Here is a 24,298-nt window from a genome sequence, read left to right as displayed (position 1 = left end):
GTCCAATGTTTGGCTCTTCTTTTTACGACTGCTGTGTATTTGTGAGATGTTGAGGATTTAAAAATAGTAAAATCAAAAATGAAACCCAGCATAGATTGGGCCTCTGTTAAGTTCTAGTATTGTTAGTAGGAAACCAACTAAACCAATACCTTACGCCAACTTAGGTTTTTTTGGTTTGGTTTTGTTTTTTTTTTTTTTTTTTTGCTATTTTTATCAGTGTATATAATTGTGTGATATAGAAATAAAATCTTTTCAATTCTAATGTTTTGCTGTTTGTATATCTAACTGATACTATTTTGATATTGCTTACCTTTTAATGACAGCATTTGTTGTAACTGTGAACAAGTATAATCTGCGATTTTATTCCAAGCAGCAAGTGGCTTTTTACTTTCTTATATCATGAAAGCAGTGTTCATTGCTGTGAATAATTAGAGAATTTAAGTGCATAAAAACAAGCAACTTTTTATTTAGCAGATAAATATCCCATTCTTTATAAGGGCTTGATTTTTCTTCATATATTTTTTTTCCTTTTGCTTAGAATTAAGTCCATGATGAAAATGAACCATGATGGAAAAAGGATCAATTTTGCAATTGATAAATTTTCCATGGAGATTTGTATTTTACCTCCAGCTTCTCCTTATGCAAACTATATTTCAGCCTTGTATACAGATTAATGTGCTTGGCTGATAATTGCATATTAAAAGCGGATAAATAAATGATTAGCTCATTATGAAATGTGTTGTAGTACCAGTAACTTTAGTTATAATTTATCCACTCTGTAAGTAATCTTGCCAAATGTAATAGGATAACATATTGGTGTTGCAATTGCTCTCTCCTCGTGATGTTTGATTAACACTGAGGACCCTGGGAATAATGCTCCTGGTGTCTGTGACCACACATTTTCCAAATCTGATCTGAACCAGTGACTAGAGCTGGTTGGCACAGAGGTGGAAATGCAAATCACTACTGGAGGGAGCAGCCTAAGGAGTCTGTCCTCTAGGACTCGCTTTGGGAATTTATTCCACCTTTCAAACTGTCCAGTAATTTTTCCACTTACTGCCTGTGAAAAGGAGTACAGTTCACTTTCTTAACAGGACTGCTTAGCATAAAGAGTATTTTCAGTCTTGTCTCTTAGAATAGGTGATCGTTATTGTAGCAGTTTATGTCTTTTTAGGTATAGTAGGCTTTGTGTGTACAGTAGATTTCTGAGCCTTATGTATATAAAAAAATGCATGTGTGTAGTATTTGTTCTTAAATCTGAGGCTTCCAGGCCATTTGATTTTGATATTTTTAAAGGCCATGAATTTAACTTCTTTGTAATTAAAAAGAATATGTATGCTTTAAAACAATAATTCTGAGACACATCCTGAGGAGGTAAAAAGACCCGATCTCTTTATTTGCCAGTCTAGTTTCATTGTGTTTTCCTGAATTTTATTATTTAAAAATTAAACTAATGCATTTCCACTGGAGTATTAAGAGTTACTGATTACAAGCACAAAATCATGATGTTTTAAAAAATTACTTATTTCAAATCTGATGGAGCCTAAAGTACCGGCACCTGATATACTCAGCAGATTCTTAAACTAATGAGTGTTCTGAAAAGTGTTTGATGACAGAAATGCCTTGTCCTGTGAAATCAGGCCAAAAATTCCAGCGACCTCCACATCGCTGAAGACTATCCTGAACAGTTCTGCAAAAAAATGTTAAATTCTCATGCATCTAAATCCGTAGTGGGATGGCAGTGACTGAACTCTGATGTAGCACAGCTAATCTGGCAGCAAGCAACAGACAGAAGCTCCGATGGGAGTAAGAACCTGTGATTTAAAATAACGTTTTTTCTTGAGAAGACTCTTGACCTTTGGCTTCTTAGAATCATTAAGCTGCAAATTTGCAGCTCAATTATATATTTTAGGGGAAAAAAACAAAGCAACATCAGTTCTTCACGATCAACATATAGAAACAGAACTTATTAGGCAACCATCTGTCTCTGTGAAATGCTATCACCAAGACAACTGACATCTGCTTCCAGTTGGGTGATTAATTCAGGGAGATAATGAGGCATATTTTATATCATTATGGTATGAAATCAGAAGTTTCTTGCAAGTCTCATCATATACATAAAACACAATTGCTTGCATTGTGGTTGTGCAAACAAGAGGTGTGTGCAGAGCTTCAGCCCATCCCTGATCTTGAGGTGCCCAGGAGCTTCCATCACGCCCTGTACTTGTGCTTTGCTGAATGTTTGGGGTGCCACAGAAGAATCCCTACACTGTTTAAGCACAAATGAATGAGGGTTTGTAATACTGGTAATGGGGTAATGGTTTTGTGGCTGCAAATACTGGCAATTACAGAATGAGAATTAGCATGAGAAATATCTGATATCAATTACATGAAAAATACAACAAAAGTTTAATACTGTTTAGACTGCACTTGGCTGTGTCTGTTGCTGATAAACCACGGCCATTCACTATCACAGCTGTCTGGTGTAGCTTTTACTTTCTGCCAGCACATTGCATGTTCCTATGAGGAAGGAAGGGGGTTTGAGGGATGCAGAGCTTGCTTATTTCATCAGCGTTCAGTCACTTTGGGCCTAGGCCTGATCCCACAGGGCCTTATGGAGCAGACGATCAACGAGCCCACTCAGTATATGGTACTTGGGCTCCTGTGTGCCCAGCATCCCACAGCAGCTGGAGATCAGCAGGAGGAGCGGGGCATGGAGACTGTAATGTAGTGGCAATGGTCATTTTTTATGAAAGTTTAAGGACACAGACAAATTTATCTTTCAAATTAGGCCATTATTACACCATGGTGTTTTGATCACTGTGTATCGGGCTTTTCATTTGGTTGGGTTTTTTGGGAATGTATTTTTGGGGTAGTGGTGATGAACTGTCATCAGAGACATCAGTTGTGTTAGTAGAACTTGTCAAATTTTGCACAAAGTGTCATCCGTATACTGAGTTTGATATAGTAAACGCATTTAATCCATTTTTCAGTTACACCAAATATGGTGATAAGTGAGCTGTGTTGGCTGGTTGAGGCCAGCTTCATGGGTATTCTGGGTACTGCCATGTGTCAGGATATGGCATGACTTTGTGGCGGAAAAGTAATAGTCAACACATTCTTAGCCTGCAACTCCAGAATGGACTGGAGCTTATTCCAGGATGATCAGCAGAACAACTGCTTAACAAAATTCAATTTAACCAACATTTTGGACTGTCTACTTGCTGAAGACCATACCTTGGTTTGTCCATTTTTTCTTTTTAGTCCTAAATGTTAGGGTTGTGATCTTATTAGATGAAACTTAAATTGTAAAGTGTCTGATGCTGCTACTTGAGAATTAGCAGTACTGTTCTGATCACTTTCTACTTTTCCAATGTGTAGCTGCCTCATAGTGTTTGACTGCTATTGCCCAGTTAGTCCATCCCAGTTTCACTACTACTATCCTAATGCACTGATGTCATCCATTCTGCTCCATATAGAAGCTTTTCATGTTATTCCAAAAGAAAGGGGATTGATATCTTGCATTTCAGCAGTCCTTATAATGCCAGTTAAAAAAGAAAAAAAATATATGGAATAATTATAAAGTTGCAGTATTTGTTCCTACTATTCCATGAGAAGAAAATATGAGGCAGAAGATTGTTGCAAAAATAATGCTCAGTTTTAGATGCTATAACTTGTTAATTCCAGCATCTGCACATATGCAGCCACCAGGGAGTTACTGGGCTACATGTGTTTGTTTTTTAAAACATCTGTCAGCTAAGTCAGACATCTAAATGTGAAGTGTTGCATTGGTTACATTTCTGGATTTTTTACATTTTCCTAGTGGAATTTCATTTTGTATACTAATCATTGGAGAATATGGGAATAAAAATTGGATTACATTTGTGTGCATATGTAATTGCTTTGGACAAATGATTTGCGCTATCCTCCTTTAACTGCATTATGGCATCAAGTATAAACAAACGCCTGAGATAGAGTTGCATTATTTTCGTCTCAGATGTCATGCAGTTGGTGTGGAAGCAGGCGTGTCATCTACATGCTTTTTTTGTCGCAGTAATGAAACACAGGCTGTGCAGGGCCTTAAGCTGCACGCACAGTTTGATGACATCTTCTAGCTGATTACTACGACCACACGTTTGTCATGTATGAAGTAGGCTACAGCCTGTTTGACAGAATGCCTTGTTGCACAGCACTTAAGTGCACTGTATTGGTTTCACTGTTGCATGCCGCATAGGAGATATCCATGGGCAAATAACTTGTGGGCTAAATGTGTGCTAGACTTCTAATGGTGTTCTGATAAAAAAACATTAAGATGTTCCTAAGATTGCTTGAGGCAACTTTGCCATTGTACACCATTGGCCTATATTTGTGGTATTTGACATTTTTTTGATAAATCCTGTCAAGGATAATCCATCACAGAACAAGTTTTCAGAGTTTCAGGGTGTTTGTTAAGTCTCATAACTCAAATATAGAAGTGCCTCAGAAAACAATATTTTATATTGGTAAGTTGAGAAATAGGAAGAGTTCATTTCTAGAAGAAAACAGATAATAGTATGTAGTCCAACTAACTAAATAGATCTGCTGGCTGAGGGTGATAATGTTTGTGTAGGTTTCATCTTTAAATCCCTACCACTTCAGATTTGGGGCAACCATCATTTTAGTGGGGAAAAAAAAAGAAGTCAAATAAACTTGCCGTTTGTGGAGTTTCATGATCCGTACTGTTTTGAAATTGAGCACTCTTTTTGAAATAATGCAACCATGTGAACCCTCCTATCTGTTATGTGAAAGTCCCCCAAGACTGGTGTCCTCTCATCTCCTGTTCAGCAGCTGTATGAAATCGTGGGGAACTGCTTTGTGTGGATTCCTTTACCTGGTTTGATATAGCTAATAAGGCATTCAAAAGCACCGAGGACCTCAGAATGACCCAAGAATTATAGATTGACTTACAAATCTCTGGATAGATTCTCTTGATGATGGGGAAAGCATTATGAAAGAAAGGAGTTCAGTGAAGTGCATTACCTGAGTGCAGCTTAAAGCAGCTGTAGTTCATTCACGTGTTTCATGCAGTTAAATACCGAGATAAACTGTGCACCCTTCTGTTTAACATTCAGTGTAAACTGAATACATAACTAAGTCTCCTGCGTGCCTCTGGGATTTCAGCATGTGCTCTCCTATCTCAGCCTTATGAGAGCTTCCGCAGATGTAGGCCAACACGAGGGAGCAGAAGAGGCTGGTGGGACTCCGCAGCTCGGGCCTGCTGCTGAGCTGCAAGGTCTCAACCACACTCATCAGCTGCCTCCCATGTCATAGCCCATCACTTTATGGATTCAGGTAGACAGGATATTCTTGATATTTAGTGATATCAGCACAATGTAGCAGTGGATGTGTGAATGATTTCATTCTCCTGTGGATAGGAGGTCACCCTAAGAATGAGAACTGTGTGTTGCTGTGCTGTAACCTGAGATTATGGATCCAGGAGATGCCTTTGCAGAGCTGCTGGGCTTTCTCTTTTGCTGTTTGTTTAGTTTTATTTTTTTCATGAGCAGTATTTTTAGTGGTACTGCTTGAACTGAGGTAATTGTTCACATACAAAGTAGTGTTTTCGGGGTTTTCTGGGGACTATCGTGTTTTCTAGGTTGAGTGAGAAATTCCTCTCCACTGAAGGCTGTTAACACACGGTGGTCCTAAAAATAGTGGGAAGCACTGTCTTCTGGGAGTGAATGGAGGCAGCTCTGGTGTATGAAACCATATGCAATCTGAAAGAGTTACGTGAGGATCTGCTGTTGAAGAGCAGAGGCTTGCTTTTACAGTCAAGGCTGCTTTACAGTTTGAAGCAATTGCAGTCATTAAAGAGTGTCATCAAAATACGTTTCTTTCTTGTTTGTTTTTTTTTTCCAACTTTCTGCTTCTTCTCTTTCTCTTTTCCTACAAACAGTGGTGGTTTTGTTCATGGTAGGGACAGCGAGGGGTATAGGCAAGCAATAATTACAAATGAATTTGAAACACTTTTTCAATGGTGTTCTTGGAGTTTGGATGAGCAGAAGGAATTTGAACCCATCCACAGATGGTCATGTTTGTGTGCAACAGATATTTTTCATTGCATCTGATGGAAGTAGTGGAATACCAGGACAAGTTTTGAGAGAACATATCTGTCCTGTTTTTCTTATATGAGGATGATTCTAAGAGAGAAATGCAAACTGTGAGTGTCATTCAGAGTCTACCCATAAAAAGAATGATGAATAGGCCTAAAACTAGTGCTATATGGTATATGCAGTTCCTTTTGCCCCTTGTTACTGTCTTTAAGTATCTGCTGGCTGTTCCTCCCTTTCTAGTCTCTAATACCAGCAACCTTCCCATACATCTGAATTCCTATAATTCTTACAATTCACTTCTTGACTCCATCTCTGTTTCCAATCTCCTCTTGCCTTGTTGTTTGTTTGGTTTTTTTTTGGTTCTGCACAGCTGCCTTCTCTTTCTATGTCATTCTTCTTTCCTCCTTACTCATCTGAGATTATTTTTCATTTTACACATTCATACCTGCTTTGGTATCTTCCTTTGTTTTCTGTGCTTTCTGTCTGCCTTACACAGCTCTGCTCAACCTGTATCGTGAACTAATTGTTAAAGTGATTAGATAGAAAATGTCTTCACTCTGAATGGTTCTTCTTTATTTAATGATTGTAATGTGTTCTTTTTAATGAGATATGTCACTTTTCCAGGTCTTAAAAATTAGCTTGATTGGTCATCGGAAGCGTGTTCTGGCATCCTTGGGAGATCGGCTGCACGAAGATCCTCCTCAGAAGCCACCTCGTTCGATAACCCTCAGGGTGAGTCCCCATGAACATTTGTTTGCATTTCTTGAAAAGTCAGAGAACATTTCCTGTATTCAAATGAAATCAACGACCACTTTGAGTGGGGTTCAGCTTATCTCTCTTCAGCAGTTTACAATGTAGATGTCTTCAGCTGACCTGCTCAGCCACACCTGGCCTTATAGCCACTGCAAAGAACTTGGTATTTTCTCTGGATGATTCATCTGACCTGGTTCAGATGTCTGCCTTAGGATGAGGCAGTGCCTTAGAACTGCCAGCTTGTCCTCTCAGCTCAAAAAGCCAACTCAGGAGCAGGTGTCTGCAAGCTGCACATCTACATCTGCCCATAGGAATCGCAGCCCAAGTGATCTGTACTGCAGAAAGAGAGTTACCATTCTCCTTCCACATTTTGAGAATGCTCTGAGTTACTTTTCAGATGTCCTTTCTTTAAAGAAAGCCTCTTAGAATTGTTGAGATACAAATGCCTTCAAGGTTTTCTTGCGTATCAGAAATTTCTTTGCATTTTTGATTTTCATTTGTATTCCCTCCTTCAGAAGTCTCGTTGCAGTGTCCCTGGGTGTTTTTCACACTTGCCCTAATTTAATCTCCTACTGTTACACCAAATTTTCTCAGTTTCTTTGGTCCAGCAACTTTGCTTTCTTGCTGCCTCTTACCCTTGCTGAGTTGAGGTCTGATCCATTCCTACTGTGTTCTCTCCAAGGGAGTTCATATTCATCTACACATTTTTACGTAGATATTTTAGGTCACATCTTTTGCATTTGATTGGATTTGATTATTTTCATGGGGCTGCATTTCTGACTGGAATCTCATTTGGGTCGAAATGTCGAAATGTCAGAGGGTGGCCTCTGCTCCCAAGACAAATTTTCTGGTGTATAAAGAAATAGAGAAAGACAGAATGAGGGCTTATTTTCACATACACTCTGATTTCTGTGACCAGTCTGTTTTCACCCTGCTTATTCTCAAATGCCACATACAGACATCTTAAATCCCTAAATTCAACCTATTCCTAAAGCCATCTCAAAAAAAATGTGTCAAAACCCACGGTGTCCTGCTCTAAGGCACATTACACAAATGGGCAGATATTTCTCTTGTATTTTGTATTGGATGTATTATGTGAATAATTTCCTGGTGCATGGCAGGTGTTAAAACACTTCAAGGAAAGAGAATCATGGGCTGGCATTTGAAAGTCACACATTTTTGCTCAGTGCTTTCAGTGCTTCGGATTGGGGAATTAGTTTCTCTTCAGCATGTAGGAATGTTTCCACAGCCTATGTTACTGGTTAGAATTATATATTCTCAATTAATAGTGAAGATAAAGCTGGATGTCCTCCATCTGTAGTTAAAATGATAAAAAGTATCATCCAACAGCCAGAGCTACTGATGCGGGCAAATGCTAAATGTCATTCATCATTTTGTGGTATTGGAGTCTTCACAGAGAATCCTAAAGGAAAGGACATGAGCTTGAATGAGTCTCCCACCATCTTCAACTATACCATTTCACCCAAGGACACCAAGGACATAATATTCAATCTGTAGCTTGCAATAATTTTAGCTTGAAACTTGGTTTAAATAAAATATCTGCTGCTACTAGAAGATTGATTTATATCTAATAGAAAAGATTGTTCCTTGTTTAAAGACTGTATCTTTAAGGTCCCAAGGTCAACATAAGCACTGCTAACACTTCATCTTTTTTGACTCTTTGTATTAGTGTTGAAGATGTTTCAAAGAAAGAGATGTTAAATATTGAGAAAAGGAACAAGTAGACAAATTTCTATGAAACCTATTATTCCCACAATAATACGGATATGTTATTTTTATTTCAGTCTTATGCTCAAAAGTTAGAAAATGCTGCATCTTGGGCCTTGATGCATTACAATGCAGTCTTTACGTTTACACTTCACCTGTTATTCATGGAACCCCATCCTCACCTTGTTGGTCTTGGAGGCTGGAAGTTAAATTAAAGGGATGACAATTGAGTCTGAAAACCTGAAGAAGCATTACAGTAGTAATTGTAATTTAACACAAAAATGAATCCACTGGAAAGAAATCCCATTTTTATAAACTGGTTAGACAAACGCTTGTCAGGCTTCAGGCATGGCTAGGTGGCCTAGGGAAGGATCTCTTAAAGATCACTTCCAACCCTGGATTGCATGGTTCCAGCCTGTGGGACTGAGAGGTGGGGACAAAGCAGATTTCAGTAGTGGAGTGTATTATCAGGCATCCCTGCATTCACAGCAGGGTGAAAACGTGGTAATGAATACACCATCGCTGTCAACAGCACTGTGCCGAATATGTTACAGCACACTGCCCAGCCATCCCTGACCAATCTGCAGATTTGTGAAGGAAATGAGAAAGTGGGTATGAAGTGAGGTAGAGGAACGAAGGAAGGATGAGAGAGGCTATCATGATTAAAGGAATAACTGTAGCTATGAGAATACAAATTCACACCTGCTTTTGCCACAAAGCCCTGGGATCATTCTTGGCAAGTTATTTAGATAATTGCCTCATAAACAGGCACTAATTGTATGTTACAGACATTCTGTATATTTGGCTGTAGTCTGGAGTCTGATTTATATGAGTACAGAGCACACAGTACTGCAAATTAGATCAGTGGAAGCGGAGTTTTGAATACAAGCAGTTGGAAAATCAGGCAACAGATACTGTAATTGGGCATCCAAAGTGGCTGATATTTATTAGCCTTTGTCTGTGTGTCTCAGCTCCCTCATGCTAAACTGGTGATTATAAAATGCCGGAAATCACAAGATGTGAAAATAAAATGATTGAAGTTTGTAAAGCACACACAAGCGCCATGAAGATGACAATATAAGCCATTCTATCTTGAGAGCAGGATCTGAATAGAATTTAAAGAAGAGGTTTGGGGCCATGAAATGAGGTGAGAATAAAATACTGACTGCACAATAACTAATGATAACACAGTGCTGAGTATATGACAACATGCTGCACAGCCAAGGATCCATCTGTGCTGGGAAAATAGCATGGAATCATTCAGTTACATCCTGTACCATAATGCAGAGGCACCATTATTTCCTTTATTTCATGCCTTTGTAATTCTTGCCTCTGGTGGCTCCCTAGCAATCTTCCAGTATTGATTTTGAGTGAGTTTCCTCTATATATGCAGTTTGATAAAATATGAAAAACTTGGTAAGAGCTGGAATCTTGATATCCATTGCAGCCATCTGTCACTTAGATCCACCAGTGGCCATGTCAATCGATTGGTGCTGGCGTGGGTGAATCATGATTGGGGTAAGAAAGATTTTATGCCTGGCTGGAAGAGCAGGTGTCAGCCATTAGAAAGGAGTGATTTGGTGCCCCTGTCCTCTGTTTTCAGTGAAGGATAGCGAGGGCTGTGTCGGTGACAGACCTGTGGAAGATCTGGGAACAGGCTTTGGGGACGGTGCTTCACCAAGCCTTCTGAGAATGTGCAGGCTGCAGCTTTTCAGAAGCTTTTAACTGGGCCAAATGTAGGTGGATTTGCATGAAGAAGGGAAAAAGACTATTCCTGAGAGGAAAACACTCCTTTCTTTGCCATGGGAAATGTCAAGTACTTGTCTCAGATCATAGGCATGCTAGAGAACTAAAAAAAAATAAAGTTCTCAGTAAATTAAAAGTTGCCGAACAACTACATATCCCTGATTTTAGTCAGCCACTGTGGAAAATACTAATCTGTTATTGTAATTGCAAGGAACAATGCCACATAGACTGCTAGAATTCATATATTAACATCAGATATTACTATCATTTGAGCACGTAAAGAGGTTTGCAACTTTCCATTTGGAAAAGATTACAACTCTCTGCTTTCTTTGGCTGTATCTTGTTTCTTAACAGCATGAAGTAAAGTACCTTAATGCTCTTCAGAATTAGGTTTGGTTCAGTGTTATCATGTGTGAAATACCACGTTAATTCTTTCTTTAAATAAAAAGGCAGGGTTGTTGTGGTTTGTTTGGTTTTTTGTTTTACCTTCCATGCAGAGTGGAGCAGGTCTCTGCTGCTTCTCATTGTTTAATTTCTTCAGGTCCCTTCTTATTTTTCTGAAATAAAACACATTTTTACAGCAGTGGGTAATTCAGACACTGTGCAAATATGCTTGTGAGTATGTTCTCTGCTCCAGAGAGCTTACTGACAAAGGAGCATCTTCTGCTAGAGACTGAGCATGATGGGAGGAATGGTGTTATGGCCATGTTTTGTTGTCCCTCTGAGTGGCTGCCATGTGAAATGATCAGGCAACAAGCTCTAGTACTGCTTCTGCTGGTTGCAGTCACCAAGGGCTTGGACACTGATGTTTGTAAATTGTGTTTGAACAGTCGGTGTGATGTGCATGAGAACAGGTGTTTCCACAGATACCTACCCAGCTGTCTGTCACCAACGTGGTGGCAGAAAAGGATGTTGGTCAGAAGGATGTGTTTGGCTGTTTGTTAGATGGAGTTTGTGTATTTGTTTGCTGTGGTATTTGCACACTTACCAACACAAGGTCACAGTTCAGCAGAGAAGAAAAAATGGCATTCAGGCATTCTAGGAATTGCTATTTGGCTTGCTTCCAATATCCAGCAGCTCAAGTTAATGTACACTGCATGAGACGTATAAAAATGGCAAAGTGTCTATATGTTGTAAATACTCATGCTTTTTTTTTGTTGTTGTTTGTTTTGTTTTCCAGTAAGGGATGTTACTAGAGTTCAGATCACTTTCAAATCATTTTGGCTGCTCAGAGAGGCTGCTCAGAAGTGGTGTAAATGCATTTCATCTTACAAACAGCTAGTGCTAAATCACAACTTTGTTTGGACCTTGACAAGGAGTAACTCACTGTTTTATCTCTGTAGCAGATAATAAGAAATGAACTGCTATATTGCACAAGGATGTTTTAGAGAATGGATTTGCCATTTGCTCATAGTGGCAATTAAGTATTCTTTTCTCTATGCAGGCCCTGCACCTTAGGTAGCACATTTTTGGGAAAGAGCCAAGTTTCTGAGTGCTGTCTGTCAGCTCCCTAGCCACATGCACAGGAAGAAGAGAGCCACCTCCTAGAACTGCCTTATTCTTCTCACATACAAGGGAGGAAGAGGGGTTTTGAGAAGAAAGTGACTGCTTCCTCTGTGCTGTTGTGAGCTCACAGTCATCTCCATAATATTCATTCACAATAATCTCTACTTCAGGAATTCTTCATTAATCTTTTTTTTAGCCTGAATAACTGAAATACATTTTAAAATGTGCAGTTTGGAAAATATGCTATATTTTTGTCCTCTCTGTCCAGGAACCCAGCGGTAACCACACTCCTCCTCAGTTGTCTCCATCACTCAGCCAAAGCACTTTCACTACTGGTGGCTCCCTGGACGTTCCCCACATTATCATGCAGGGCGATGCAAGGAGAAGAAGAAATGAAAACTATTTTGATGACATTCCCCGGTCAAAGCTGGAGAGGCAGATGGCACAGGTAGGATTATAACCATGCCATTAAAAGGATGCTCTTTGCTACCCTTGGTTACAGAGCTGATTCTAACCGTAGCTATTGGCCATCCATGTATTAAAGATGATTTGTTAACCATGAAGATTGACAATTTTTCCAAGCTGTGTGTTCCAGTTCTATTTCAAATCATGTAAGTTGGTGTGCTGTTTCTCCTGAGAGGAAGAATTTTGTGGGTGTTTAGGTGCCTCTCGGCTGAGATGAAGGTGCCTGCTACACAACAGAACATGCAGACTCCCACTGGCACTGCCTCTGCCTCTGGCTTCTGCAGGGAAGTGTGGATCCTTCTCTTTCTGAGCAATACACATAAAAATAAGCTGGCCAAATTTCACTGGCCAAAATTCAGGACGGATGATTTTGGTGATTATCACATTTATTAAAGGAAAGGGTTGGCATTCTGCTAAACTATGTGATCTGAAGATATACCTGAGTATTTAAGAAAATATGTAACTTTTTAACAGCTCACACGAGCAGCACTAAATTGAGCTGGTTGTTAAATCAAGCTCTTTGTGAAAGAAAGTCTAAAATAGCCTCCATCTCTAAATTTCTTCACCCAACTGTAATATGAGGATGATATGTTGAGCAGAGTGATGCCCTGTACTGCTCTAATGGTCAATAAAGTTGAGATCTGGCACCTCATCAGCAAAAACAGCTGAGCTGTTTTTTGAGAGCACACACAACACATGCGGCACTGCAGTGCGAGTTGGGCCTGCTTTGGATCTACGATCAGAAGCAGCTGTGCAGCCCAAGCAGCTCACAGTGTGGCTCATCCCAGCACAGAGCAGAATGCAGCAGGATGCAGCCTTCAGCCCTGCCTGAGCCTTCCCAGCAGTTGTCAGGCGCAGCCCAAACTAGAGCTTTAAAATCCAGCCTGGAAATGGCAACAGCTATGCAAATAACTGTATTATGGTGAACATAATGAACAAAAGGCTGCAGTCTCTGAGCTAATTGCATGAACAAGAAAAGGTAATTAAATAAACAAGCCAAACAAGGTGCTGCTGTTACCTGGGAACACAGAAACAAATTGAATTCCGTTTGTTCAGAGGACATTTCTAGGGAAGTGAAATTGCATTTGGTAGGGTGGGGCTCTTTCCTTGCCTTTTCAGATCACCTCATTTTCTGCTGTATGATGCTATTGTACAGAATTAAGGGGAAAGTTGCTTGGTGAATGAGCTTGTTTTCAAATCAAAGTCTGCTGGGCTTTTGTGGCGAGAACAAGGCTGAGCTGAAGCTCGGCAAGGAAAAGCCCACTTCTTGCTGTGAACTTTTCTTACTCTTTGAAGGTCATGAAACTGAGAATTGAGAATTAATTACCCACTTGCTCATGGCTGAGTAGACTGGGTCATCTACTTAGTTTATTTTATCGCTTGGTTTACAAATCCCTGTTCTCACTTCCTCTTTTAGTAACTATCATTGGAGAAGAAAAAAGCCATAATAGCAATTCTTCCTCTCTGCTTTTCACTCTTTTCTCTTCCTGTTTGAAGTGCTGATATTCCCAAGAGGTATGACACACTCTCATATGTATGGCACCTGGAGATTTGCTTCGGGTGGTTGAAATTGCTTTTTCAAAACTGCAATATGTTACCTAGCCAGTGAGAGAAAAAATTGGAGCAGTACTACTTGTGCCACTCCAAATTACTTAAAACTAATGCTTCTTTTTTTTTTTTTTTTTTTGGGGGTGGGTGGAAGAGGACAAAGTGGGGAAAGGAGCAGTTTGTACCCACTGCATGACTGACTTCTGTGCTTTCTAATTTTCACTGTGGTATATAACAGTTATCCTTTGGGACTCCAAAGGGGGAAATGGATTCAGTGAAATCCACAAGACAGTATTTTCTGTCAGAACTCCAGTCTGTTTGGAGTCTTTTCAGCTCCGCCCCCAAATTCTGCACTCCTGATGTTTGCGTAATTCCCTTTGACTTTAATGGGAAAGTCAGTGACTCCCTCTGGTGATTATTCTCACTAAATTGGACTCACCCCACTAAGAGGCTAATCAGGGATTTATTCAACCATTATTTCCCAAAAACAGATATATTTTTTTGCAATATGTTAAAAAAACTCTGTAAGAATTAACCATATTTCCTTCAAATTTTTCCCCCAAAGCCCCTTTGAAACCAAAGGTCTGATAATTACTTCTGGAGAATAAAGGAGATCCATTTCATTGATACGAGCATTCCGCTCCGTGTTTTATCTCACAACTTGCTTCTTGCAGTTTGGAGGTTCCTTGACTTATGTCTGATCGACATCAACTTCTGAGGCTGATACCAATCCTGCTTGTCAGCAAGAATGCTTCTCACAAACAGAATGATCTGGAGTGATTTTTGGAACTGCTTTGAGCATATCATTTATCTTAACCGCTTCTTTGCTGAGCTGTTTGCATGGTGCTGTATGAGTCTGCATGTTTACTGAACGCCATGGTAAACACGCTTGCATAATGTTCTCTTTGGTGCTCTGATTTTTTTGAAAGGGTTTTAGGTGTCTGATGAGGTTAATGGGTATTTTACGGCCTTGAAGAGAAAGGCAAACACATGAATGAGAGCTTTTTCATGGTATTGCTTTCATGGACTTTTTTATTTCAGAATATGTTAGGATAAGGCAATTTAAAATGTAAAATCTGAAGAGGATATTTTGAGAAAATGATGAGATCTAAAGTTGCCATCTTTACCACGGCCTGTGATTTCACTAATGTTTTACAAGGGAAACATCAAGCGTGTTGATCTTTGCATCAGCTATGAACCAGTATTTGTTGAAACAATGAGCACATCAGTTTAAATCTGTTTTCCTTTGATCTACTAAATGGGTTTAAACAATTCTCTAAATCGTAATCAAATCTGTTTGTAAGTAATACAAGACTTTATTTCCAGGAGGAAGCACTGATTTAAATTTACTTAATGTGGGTGGTTTTGTCTTAAGGCCAGCATGTACCTCATTCACAGTTCCCCAGCAGACTGTAAATGACCCAAGAGGGAAAATCCTAATATAAACAGTGAGGAACAACAGCTATGGAAGTCATTGATATCTGATTGGATAAATGAGAACTTCCAAGAAGGTAGGACAGAAGATAGTGAGATGGTTTGCTTTCAGAAAAAGGGGAAAAAAAAATCCAGAAAGGGTTGAGTAGTCTGACTCATCTTTGACTGTGGATGTTGAGTTCTGAGCCTAGAAGTTGTACATTAATGCGAACAAATTAATGTAGTTTAAAATAGCTGAGATTGCTCTTTAAATTGCCTAGACCTTTAAAATAGAAATGAAATCATGCAGGCAAAGCAAGGGCTTTGGAGCTGAAATCAATAGGAGGATCCCTATTGAAGGCTCTTAATTTACCCCTGAGATCACAAGCGGGGGAAAAAAAAGACTTTGTGGTGAAGAGCTCTGGAGGTTATAACATCAAGAGTGTCCTGCCCAAAGCAGGCAGAAGGAGATGTAGGGTGCACCTCTGCACATTGCTCAGCTGATGGCATGACTGAGCAGGATCCCACAGTGGGGTCATGGCTCCCTGGTACTGGTGCATGTTGTCCCCAAAAGTGAACACACCACGTACCCTGAGGTGTTGAATGTTTATTGTGCTGGGAGGTAATGGGTGCCCCTCTGAAGCTCTCGGGAAGCTCTGCGTTGTGTCTGCCTTTGGGGGAAAAAAAAACAACAGTGTAATGAGTCAGGTTAAGCTTCTTGGTAGAGTAAACCATACAGGGTCACCCCAGTGGGATGCAGTGGGAAGAAGGGAATCCTTTTGATCAGAGAGTTAGAAACATTATTCACAAATTCTGGCAAGATATGTTAGTTCCCAGAGATGCTGAACCCAAACAATTTTTAAAGCTTTCACAGGTACATTGGTTCCCATTGTTTGAAGGTTTTGTTTTTCTTTTCCCCAATGCACAAGATAACCAAGATGTGATTTCATTGTAATGACTGGGTAGTAAGTTTGAAACGAAGCTTCCTCCACTATTGGGATTATGCTTTGTAACATTGTTTTGTAAATTACAATAACTCACTGAAGGATTAGGACTGATAGATAGGAGCTAGTTATTTAAATGGAGATGCTTTATCTACAGCAGAGGAAAAGTGGAATAAAAAAGAAGAGACAAAATTAGTGAAGACACATTTACAGGAAAATAGTGAAAAAATAGTTCTGCTTTCTGAAACTATGCTTTCAACTCAGTAATATCTTCCAAGTATCTCATGGATACTGGTGCATTCATTTCTCCAGTGCACTGTGGGGCTACATGATTTAAAATTGTTTTCTATTTTAAAGCTAAGAAAGTTGATGCACAGGGATGTTGCAGAACGGCGGAAAAGATAGAACTCTTGTTTGATAGGACCTGTTTTCAGGTGATAGTTGTAGTGGTTTTTTTTGTTTGGCTCACCTTGTGGGTTTGTTGGTGTTGGGTTTTTTTTTTTTACTTTCAACCATAGTATGGCATTTTTTATTTGCTTATTTCCTGTATCTTTTTCTGTCTCCTTTTCTGCTTTAGAAGGATTTAAAGATTATGGCAAATGGAGGAAAATATGCCCAGGAGAAAAATGATGTGTAAAATGAGATTATCTAAGAAGCAATGAAGAATGAATTTTATGAATGGTTGAAATTACTGGTGAAATAACAGAATTCTTTACTAGTGGATTTAAGAAACAGTAAATACGAAAGCATGGATGCCTAAGTTATTTCATTCTATGCTTACTTCTAATGTTTTCTTAATTCTGCTTTTCAAATAAGCAAAAAAAAAAAAAAAAAATTGTGTACACTGAGGATGAACAAACACCATTTTAAAAAAAAGTGTATAAAATCCTAACAGGATGTTCTGTCATTCGTATTTTCAGGTGCATCTTGTTTTTACATGTAGAAAGATGACTTGTCTATGACGACCTTCAATTTAACATCAAAATAAAAATACTTAAATGATTTTCTATTTTTATTGGGTTGTATAGGTGCTACTGAAATTAGTCTTTTTTAATTCAGATACAGATGTTATAGAATAACACCATAGATTACTAAGTCTTGAACCATAAATTTGAACAAACCTGCATCTGTAAAACTCTTGAGTATTTTGTATTTAGTGAACAAGGAAACTGATAAAGGCATGAAAAATGTAAGCAATTTCTGTCTGAACAAAAAGATTCATATTTTTCAAAACAGCTACAGAAGCTAGCATTTTAGAACTAAAGCTGTGGGATGTGGATTATACCTACATGCTGCTTCAGCATATGGAATTAAGGAAGTTGTTTCTATATTTGGTACTAATGATCCAAACTAATGCCATAAATACTATACCAAGATGGGGACAGATGTTCTTTATTAATTTACTGTTTTTCACACTCAGTCACGTGAGCTAGAGGCTCTGCATTGGAAAGATTATATGAAAAATGGAGGAGAATTATATGAAAAATGGAAAAGGTGAGGTAGCTTCTACTGACAAAGAGACTGTATTCTTGATGAAAAGCTGAATATTTCAGAGACAAAGCAGAATTTTAGAATCTAACATTTACATTTTTAGCTCCTGTAAAAGAACTTGTACTGAGAGTTTGAGAGGTTCTTCTGAAAGAGTTCAGCTTGCTGCTTTTTTGTCTTGGTTTTAGTTTTGCTAAAATGTAGATACTTCTGCCTAATGTTCAGGTCTGAAGCTACACATTTTATTTCTATGGGTTATGCTTGTCCAGAAGTTTGCCTCCTGTATGCAACACGAAAGGGCTGGGGAGCACTTGTAGCTGGCAGCACCAGCAGAATGGGGGTCATGAATGGGTTAGGGCCTGGCCTCTCACCATGAGCCACCAGGCCAGTAGAATGGCTGTAGAGCTGAGGGTGTTTATTTCTTGCTCTATTAAGAACTGATATTTCTAATTTCTGCTCCACCTATTAAAGATTTGCCAATTTCAAATTTCACTCTCCATCTCTCAAGATCTTGTTTCCACTGGAGGATCTGTGATTATCCCGTTGATAAGACAGGTTCTCCTGAGGGCTTGAGGAATTTTCAGGGAAGCAACATTTATTGGGGCTGCACAACTGCTCTCCCACAGTCCTGAAATATTTGGAGTGACAATTACAAAAGGGGCCAGACAGTCTCATTCATCCCATTTCACTTGTTTCTTTCAGCTATTGCACCCTCAAAGATTGTTTGCCATGCCAAGAATGATTTTCTGGGGTTTGATCCAAAAGTCTCTTCATTTCTGGAATGAGACTGAATTATAGTTAGTGAGATAATTTGCATCAAAGACAGTGGATTTGCTGTCTTTTCTTCTGTTCTGCTCCCTATTGGAGCTGAGTAGCCAAGAGGTGGAAGATGTATCCTTAGATTCAGGCCCTTGATAATACAGTGGTGGAGGTGGTGAGGATATAGGCTTTGGTGGTTCCTCTTCTCCCTCTGCACCATATCAAGAGATTCAAGACAGAGAGCCTTTCAAGGGAGGAATGGAAACCAACAGAAGAGAAAGCTCTCTAAACATGCTAAGAAGTCACCATATCTTCCTCTAGATTTCCCTTTCTCTTCTCCTAAGTTTCCCCTTGTCTTCTGAAAGGATGCCCCTAGGTTTCCCACTGCCTTTCTCTAGGAGTCCCCTTGCCTTCGCCATGTTACCCCTTGCCTTAAGTTATGATGTCCCCCTCTTCTCAGGCTGGCTCTGGGATGAAGAGACACTTTGGGGATTATATTCATATAACCATGCCCATGGCTTTGTGTTTTCTAGACTTCTCTTTTATTATTGTTAATCTCTCTTGGATTCCTTTAGTTTGCTTCCATCCTCCCTGAAGTAAGATTGGTTGATGCTCCAGATGATACGTTACTGGTGGCTGTGTATGGCACAGACATTCCTTCCCATTAATTGCAATACGCTACTTACATTACATACATCCTTTTGTTAAAAAGGACAGGAGAGTTCCATTAAGGGCTACCAGGACAGTTGGTAGGCTGGAGTTCTTGCCTTGTGAGGAGAGTCTGGAGAAACAGGGGTGGCTGGACAAGAGATGGCATTGATACAGAAATGAACAGAGGCTCAAACTGGGTGTCCAGGGAAAATTCCTCCCCATGGGGAGTTGGGACAGTAAGGGGATAAGTTGTTCACAGAGGCTGAGTAGTCTCTGTCCTTGGAGGTTTTCAAGACCTGGCAGGATGAAACCCTTAGCAAACTGATCTCATCTCACAGCTACTCAAGTTTTGAGCTGAGGTTGTAATGTAAGCTTCCTCAGCTTTATTCCAACCCCCATTATTCTGTGTTTTATTTGCTTATTCATTTCCAAAACTTCTATATTTAACTTCTGGTGTCCTCTTCCATTAAACACTCTGCTATTTTATTTGTGTATTTAATCTCAACTTACAAAGGAATACTCGTAGTAAATTTCACCTGACCAGTTTCTGCAGTTGGTCAAATCCATTTTCTATTCATACCTGATTCTGGAATGTCATTGAATTCTGGATCCTCCCCAGAAGATCTGCATGATGCAGATCATTGTGGATGCTCTCAGCATGTTCCCATCAAGTTGTGCTTAAATACTAATAATTATTCTCTAAATGTGTATTTCAATTTCTTGTGCAGTCACTGCATTTTGATTCAAGCTAGTTTGTGTACAAGGAATGGTCTCATTCAAAAGTCACCCAAGTCCTGCTGTGCTTCTCCTTTCTGCTGCTGATTTAGTAGGCCAGCTTTCCAACAAAGGAAGAAAATTTGATCTGAGATGATTCATAATGAACAATTTCATCACAAACATCTTGAATTTTCTTGCCTCATGGAAACTCTGGTGGGTAATGTGTTGCAGGCAAGATGACACTTTTTCATTAGCTTCAGTTTTATACATGTGTAAATTAATATATAGAAAGCTAGGTATAGAATGCACACATCCACACAAACATTCCCGAGTGTTTATTTTACATGTCCAGGAGCAATGTCATGTTTCAAGGGGCACGAGAACAAGCACGTGGTGACTGGATTTTTAATCAATTTTGCTGGCCCCTTCCTTTAGGCTGACAATAACTTCCCAAATCTTTTTTTTCTCCCTACCTAAATATTTCTTTAGCCCTTCTTTTGTTCTTTCAGTATCTTCCATGACTTTTCGAAGATAATTGCTCCTAGTTTAGGTAAATCTTAGGTAAATCTTCCTTGAGTGTCATCGAGTTGACCAAAGCTGAATATGTCAGGGCTGCTTTTTACCCAGCTCCTGTTCCTTCTGAACATGCAGTCCAGGTATAATTTTATATTGCTTTCCTTCTTTCTTCTCTTTATAAATAGTACCATTTCCATAATCAGTCTTACTGGCATGTGATCACTTTCAGTAATTTATGTCTTCAGTCATTTTTTTTCATTAGAGATGGAGCTTAAGCTAACTTCTTGGGTAATGTTGTTCAATTTACAAAGCACTAAGTTATCTCCATCACAGTTGGCAACATTGAAGACCAATATATGCCATGTCCTACATTTTTTTCCAGTAAATCTTTGAGTAATTAGAAACAGTTGAAGCAGATGGGAATGCGGAAACAATTTGTGAAGTGACTGGCTACTAACTTCACCGCAGGTGTCTGAGATAATTAGTCCTTGTTGACTTCTCTCACAGATGAAGTTAGCAGGAACAGTAAGAAATACTATTTCTTATGTAAATGTGTTGTCTTGAAATCGTGGAGGTTAAGTTAAATAAACAGAAGTGAAAATGTCCATAAAATAACTCATGTAAAAGATAATCATAAAGTGAGTCAGAGACTATATCAGAACTGACGACTGGGGAATTAAGGGAGATGAGCAAGTGGAGAGCAGGACATGGAGCCTCATCTCCTCCCTCTAGCACTGTTAGACAACGCCTACGTCATGAGTAGCACATGGTAGGATCTGTGCTGTGAAATCTGTTCCCTTTCTTTGCTTTCCTGTCTATCAGAGTTGTGTCCTAGAGTGACTAGATGGAAATCTTTTATGTATGGAACATCTACAGCTATTACAAGGGAATACAGTATCACAAAAATGTAGTATCATAGTATATCACGTTCTTGTTGGAGTGTTGTTCTTCCCAAGTGATAAATGCATACAAATAAGATAAATGCATGCTTGATACTAACCATACTAATCAGCTACTTTATTGCTGTTGTTTGTTATGTTCCTTAGGAAAATGTTATTTTACAAGCCTGCTGTGAGAATGGTATTAGGTGCCCAAGTGTATTTCTGATTCTTACGGTGGAAGTGCATCCACAGCTTTACTTATTTTCCTTCTTTTTGGGGGCATATGTTTTGGGAACTGAAATTCGGGTGTGTTTGAACTGTAATCCCAACCCTCCTTCCTACTGCCTATTTCCTGGTCTCTGATGCTCACTTAACCTTTCTCCTTTTTGCGGTTTCTTCCACTTCAGCACAGGGGTATGCAACTTTCAGTACTTCTCAGGGGGATTTCATCATTCATTAAAAAAATTCAGCACTTTGAAGACATAAAATATGCATATAGGAAATGCTAAATATTTTTACAGTGGTACAAGGAAAAGGTTGGTTTCTGAATTTGAATTCATTACCTTCTGTAAAATTAATGTTCCTTTTGTATGGCATATCAGTACCTTTGCCATTCAAACATTAATGAGTGCGGAACTGAGTAATGAGTTTTGCATGGCTGTACTTCCCACTGGCCATTCGTACATTCAGAAGACATTCACATTCTCATTTGCTGCTGGTCCTTTTTTAATAAATCAAGTCACCTGTACTTAAAGGCAATTTAGCTTAATCCTACATCCTCCAAACCATTAGTCCTGGAGGTAAGAAGCAGAGACCTGGACCCAGAACTCGTCTCTTGCAGGTGAGTGCTTCAGACTGACTTTATGCACTCTTCTTTCTCCAAGGACTTAAAAATAAGAAAGACTTCCCTTCATTTATAACAGGAGTTTAAGACAGCCTGTCTTCTGCTGCTTTAACCCAGGGAGGAGGAAGGTGATATATGTAGGTGTGAATTCCCTTGGCTGGAGCACAGCATCAGATTCAGAGCTCCCAGCTCTTGTAGTGAGTGCACTATCCCAGAGGGCTCTCTTTGGGATGGGAGGATCAGGGTGGATAGCACGGCATGTGTAAGAAAGGATTGATTCCCTGCCTTTTTTAAAGTGTGGCAGCTTAAAGCTTGTATATGCACTTACTGCAGCATCGTGTTACCTATTCCTTAGTTAGCACCAAGGCAGCTGTAGCTGTATTGTATATTTATTTATACCAGCCACTGGCAGGAGGCACCAGGCACTGCTGCCTAAGGGCAGGTCCTCAGCAGAGGCAGAACTGGAGGACAACCTCAAGGTAGTGAGAACCGGCTGTACAATACAACATCCCAGCAACCCTTTGCCACCACCCTCAGTGCTGGAGAGAAATGAAATGTCTATTAGTTTGCAGTGCCATGCTGATTTCCTTACCACTTTCAGAACCTCAGATCGTGCATCAAAACAGCAATGAAGGATGTTTTCTTGGCTGCCAGATGCTTGGGGATGCTGCACCTGGCATGGAAATACCTTCACTTTCACTCCGTTCTTGAAAAGCTGAGGCATAGTCTCTGGTAGGCATCACAGTGATGGACATGGATGGAGCACCCAGAAGTAAGCTGACAAGCTTGACACACAGGGGGGGGAAAAAGATAACTAGTGCCAAGTGGTGAAATATCTTAATAGTGTGCAACAGGGGTAGCTGGAGGGGTAGGTGCTGCTGGCCCTGCACCGTAAACACCTGTGCGTCACAGGGACGGGTCTGACTGCAGTGTAGCAAGTTGCAGAGGGTGAGACAGTGAGTAGAAACCAAAGCCAGTTTTAATTAACTAATTTAATTAACTAATGCTGTTAAAACATAGAGCCTCGCATGTCACTAAGCAAAAGCAAAAGAACTTCAAGATAGAGAAGGAATTAACTGAATATGGGAAAATTTAAAAATTACTGAAGCTGGGGAGAAGGATGTGTGTGCACGCACTTCAAATCATGAAATAAAGGATGATAACAACATTAGGCAGCCACCAGCCTGTCTGGCAGTTCAGTCATCTGTCCAAAGGGTGCCAGCCTGCCCAATGTTGACCAGAGCTGGTGGCCCAGTCTGCCGCCAGCCAGGCAGCCAGGTTTCAGGCTGCTAAAGGTAAGAGCAAGAGCCCTGTTTCTGAGTGGAATTGCATTTTCAAGGGTTATCTGTTCTGAGCACTGATGCTGAATTCCTGCTGCTGCCAAGGACCAACAGTGCACACTCTGCTGCTGTTAAATTACTGATATATTAATCGCTAGCTATTCTGGATGCTGCAGTTGAATTTTTCATGCATCTCTAGTGCCTTTTGTTGCTGCCTGCCTGAGATACTGTGGGCAGTTGCTTTGTTTTAGTTGCCTGGCTACTGTAAAATGTTGTCTTAGCTTTTGCTGAGGTGCCACAGATGTTTCTTGATGATTGTCCAAACAAGGAAATATTTAATGGATGCTGGTGTACACTGCACTTGCCTAGCTCCGTTGCTTTTGTTAGAGATGCTGCGGTATGCTTACTTTGCTTGGCCTACTACACGCTATCTATAAAACAACATAGAAGGTGGAAAGAAAACTTTTTATTGCAAAGTGGAGCCATGGTCAATACCAAAGGTAATATTATCTGTGTCTCTATATGCAAAGGAAATGTTGTTGGAAGGAGATGGTGGCTGACTGCTTCACTCCATTGCAATTCTTTTCTGATAACTATTACAAAGAAAACTAATCTTTCCTGTTGACTATATTGCAATGTTTTTCCCTTCCTCTACTGTGAAAGTCTCCAGCAGAGTGAGATTCAAATATTGAAGCTTAATTAGGGGTGTTGACTTCAAACTTCCTCCCTGCTGAAAGCTGAAAGTAACCAATATTTCTTCTACTCTCTGCGTTTTCTGCTTGTGCCTGCATAACTTTATCTCTTTACATCACCAGCACTTGTGACTAAATTGTTTTCTTGTACTCACAGTTTGAAGCCTCTTCTAACATCACTGGATAAGCTATGTTTCCTTCCAGTCATCCAAAAATATTCTGTCAGCAAATAAAAAAAAAATACTTTTAACAGCTGTTTTACTTCCTTCTTTAAT

General features: G+C 39.6%; 1 protein-coding gene across 9 annotated transcripts in view; it reads left to right on the top strand.

Moving 5' to 3' along the window:
- Window positions 1-24,298, top strand: part of ANKS1B (ankyrin repeat and sterile alpha motif domain containing 1B) — a 409,696-nt gene that overhangs the window by 347,842 nt on the left and 37,556 nt on the right. For all 9 annotated transcript variants that reach the window (XM_090140258.1, XM_090140254.1, XM_090140265.1 and 6 more), the window contains 2 exons: window positions 6,717-6,824; window positions 12,094-12,273. In XM_090140258.1, coding sequence (XP_089996384.1) covers window positions 6,717-6,824; window positions 12,094-12,273 — 288 coding nt within the window. The remainder of the gene's footprint in view (window positions 1-6,716; window positions 6,825-12,093; window positions 12,274-24,298) is intronic.

Source organism: Phasianus colchicus, chromosome 1 (genome assembly GCF_987193195.1).
Source record: "Phasianus colchicus chromosome 1, bPhaCol1.hap1.1, whole genome shotgun sequence".
NCBI lineage: Eukaryota > Metazoa > Chordata > Aves > Galliformes > Phasianidae > Phasianus > Phasianus colchicus.
This window is presented reverse-complemented; position numbering and strand designations above follow the sequence as displayed.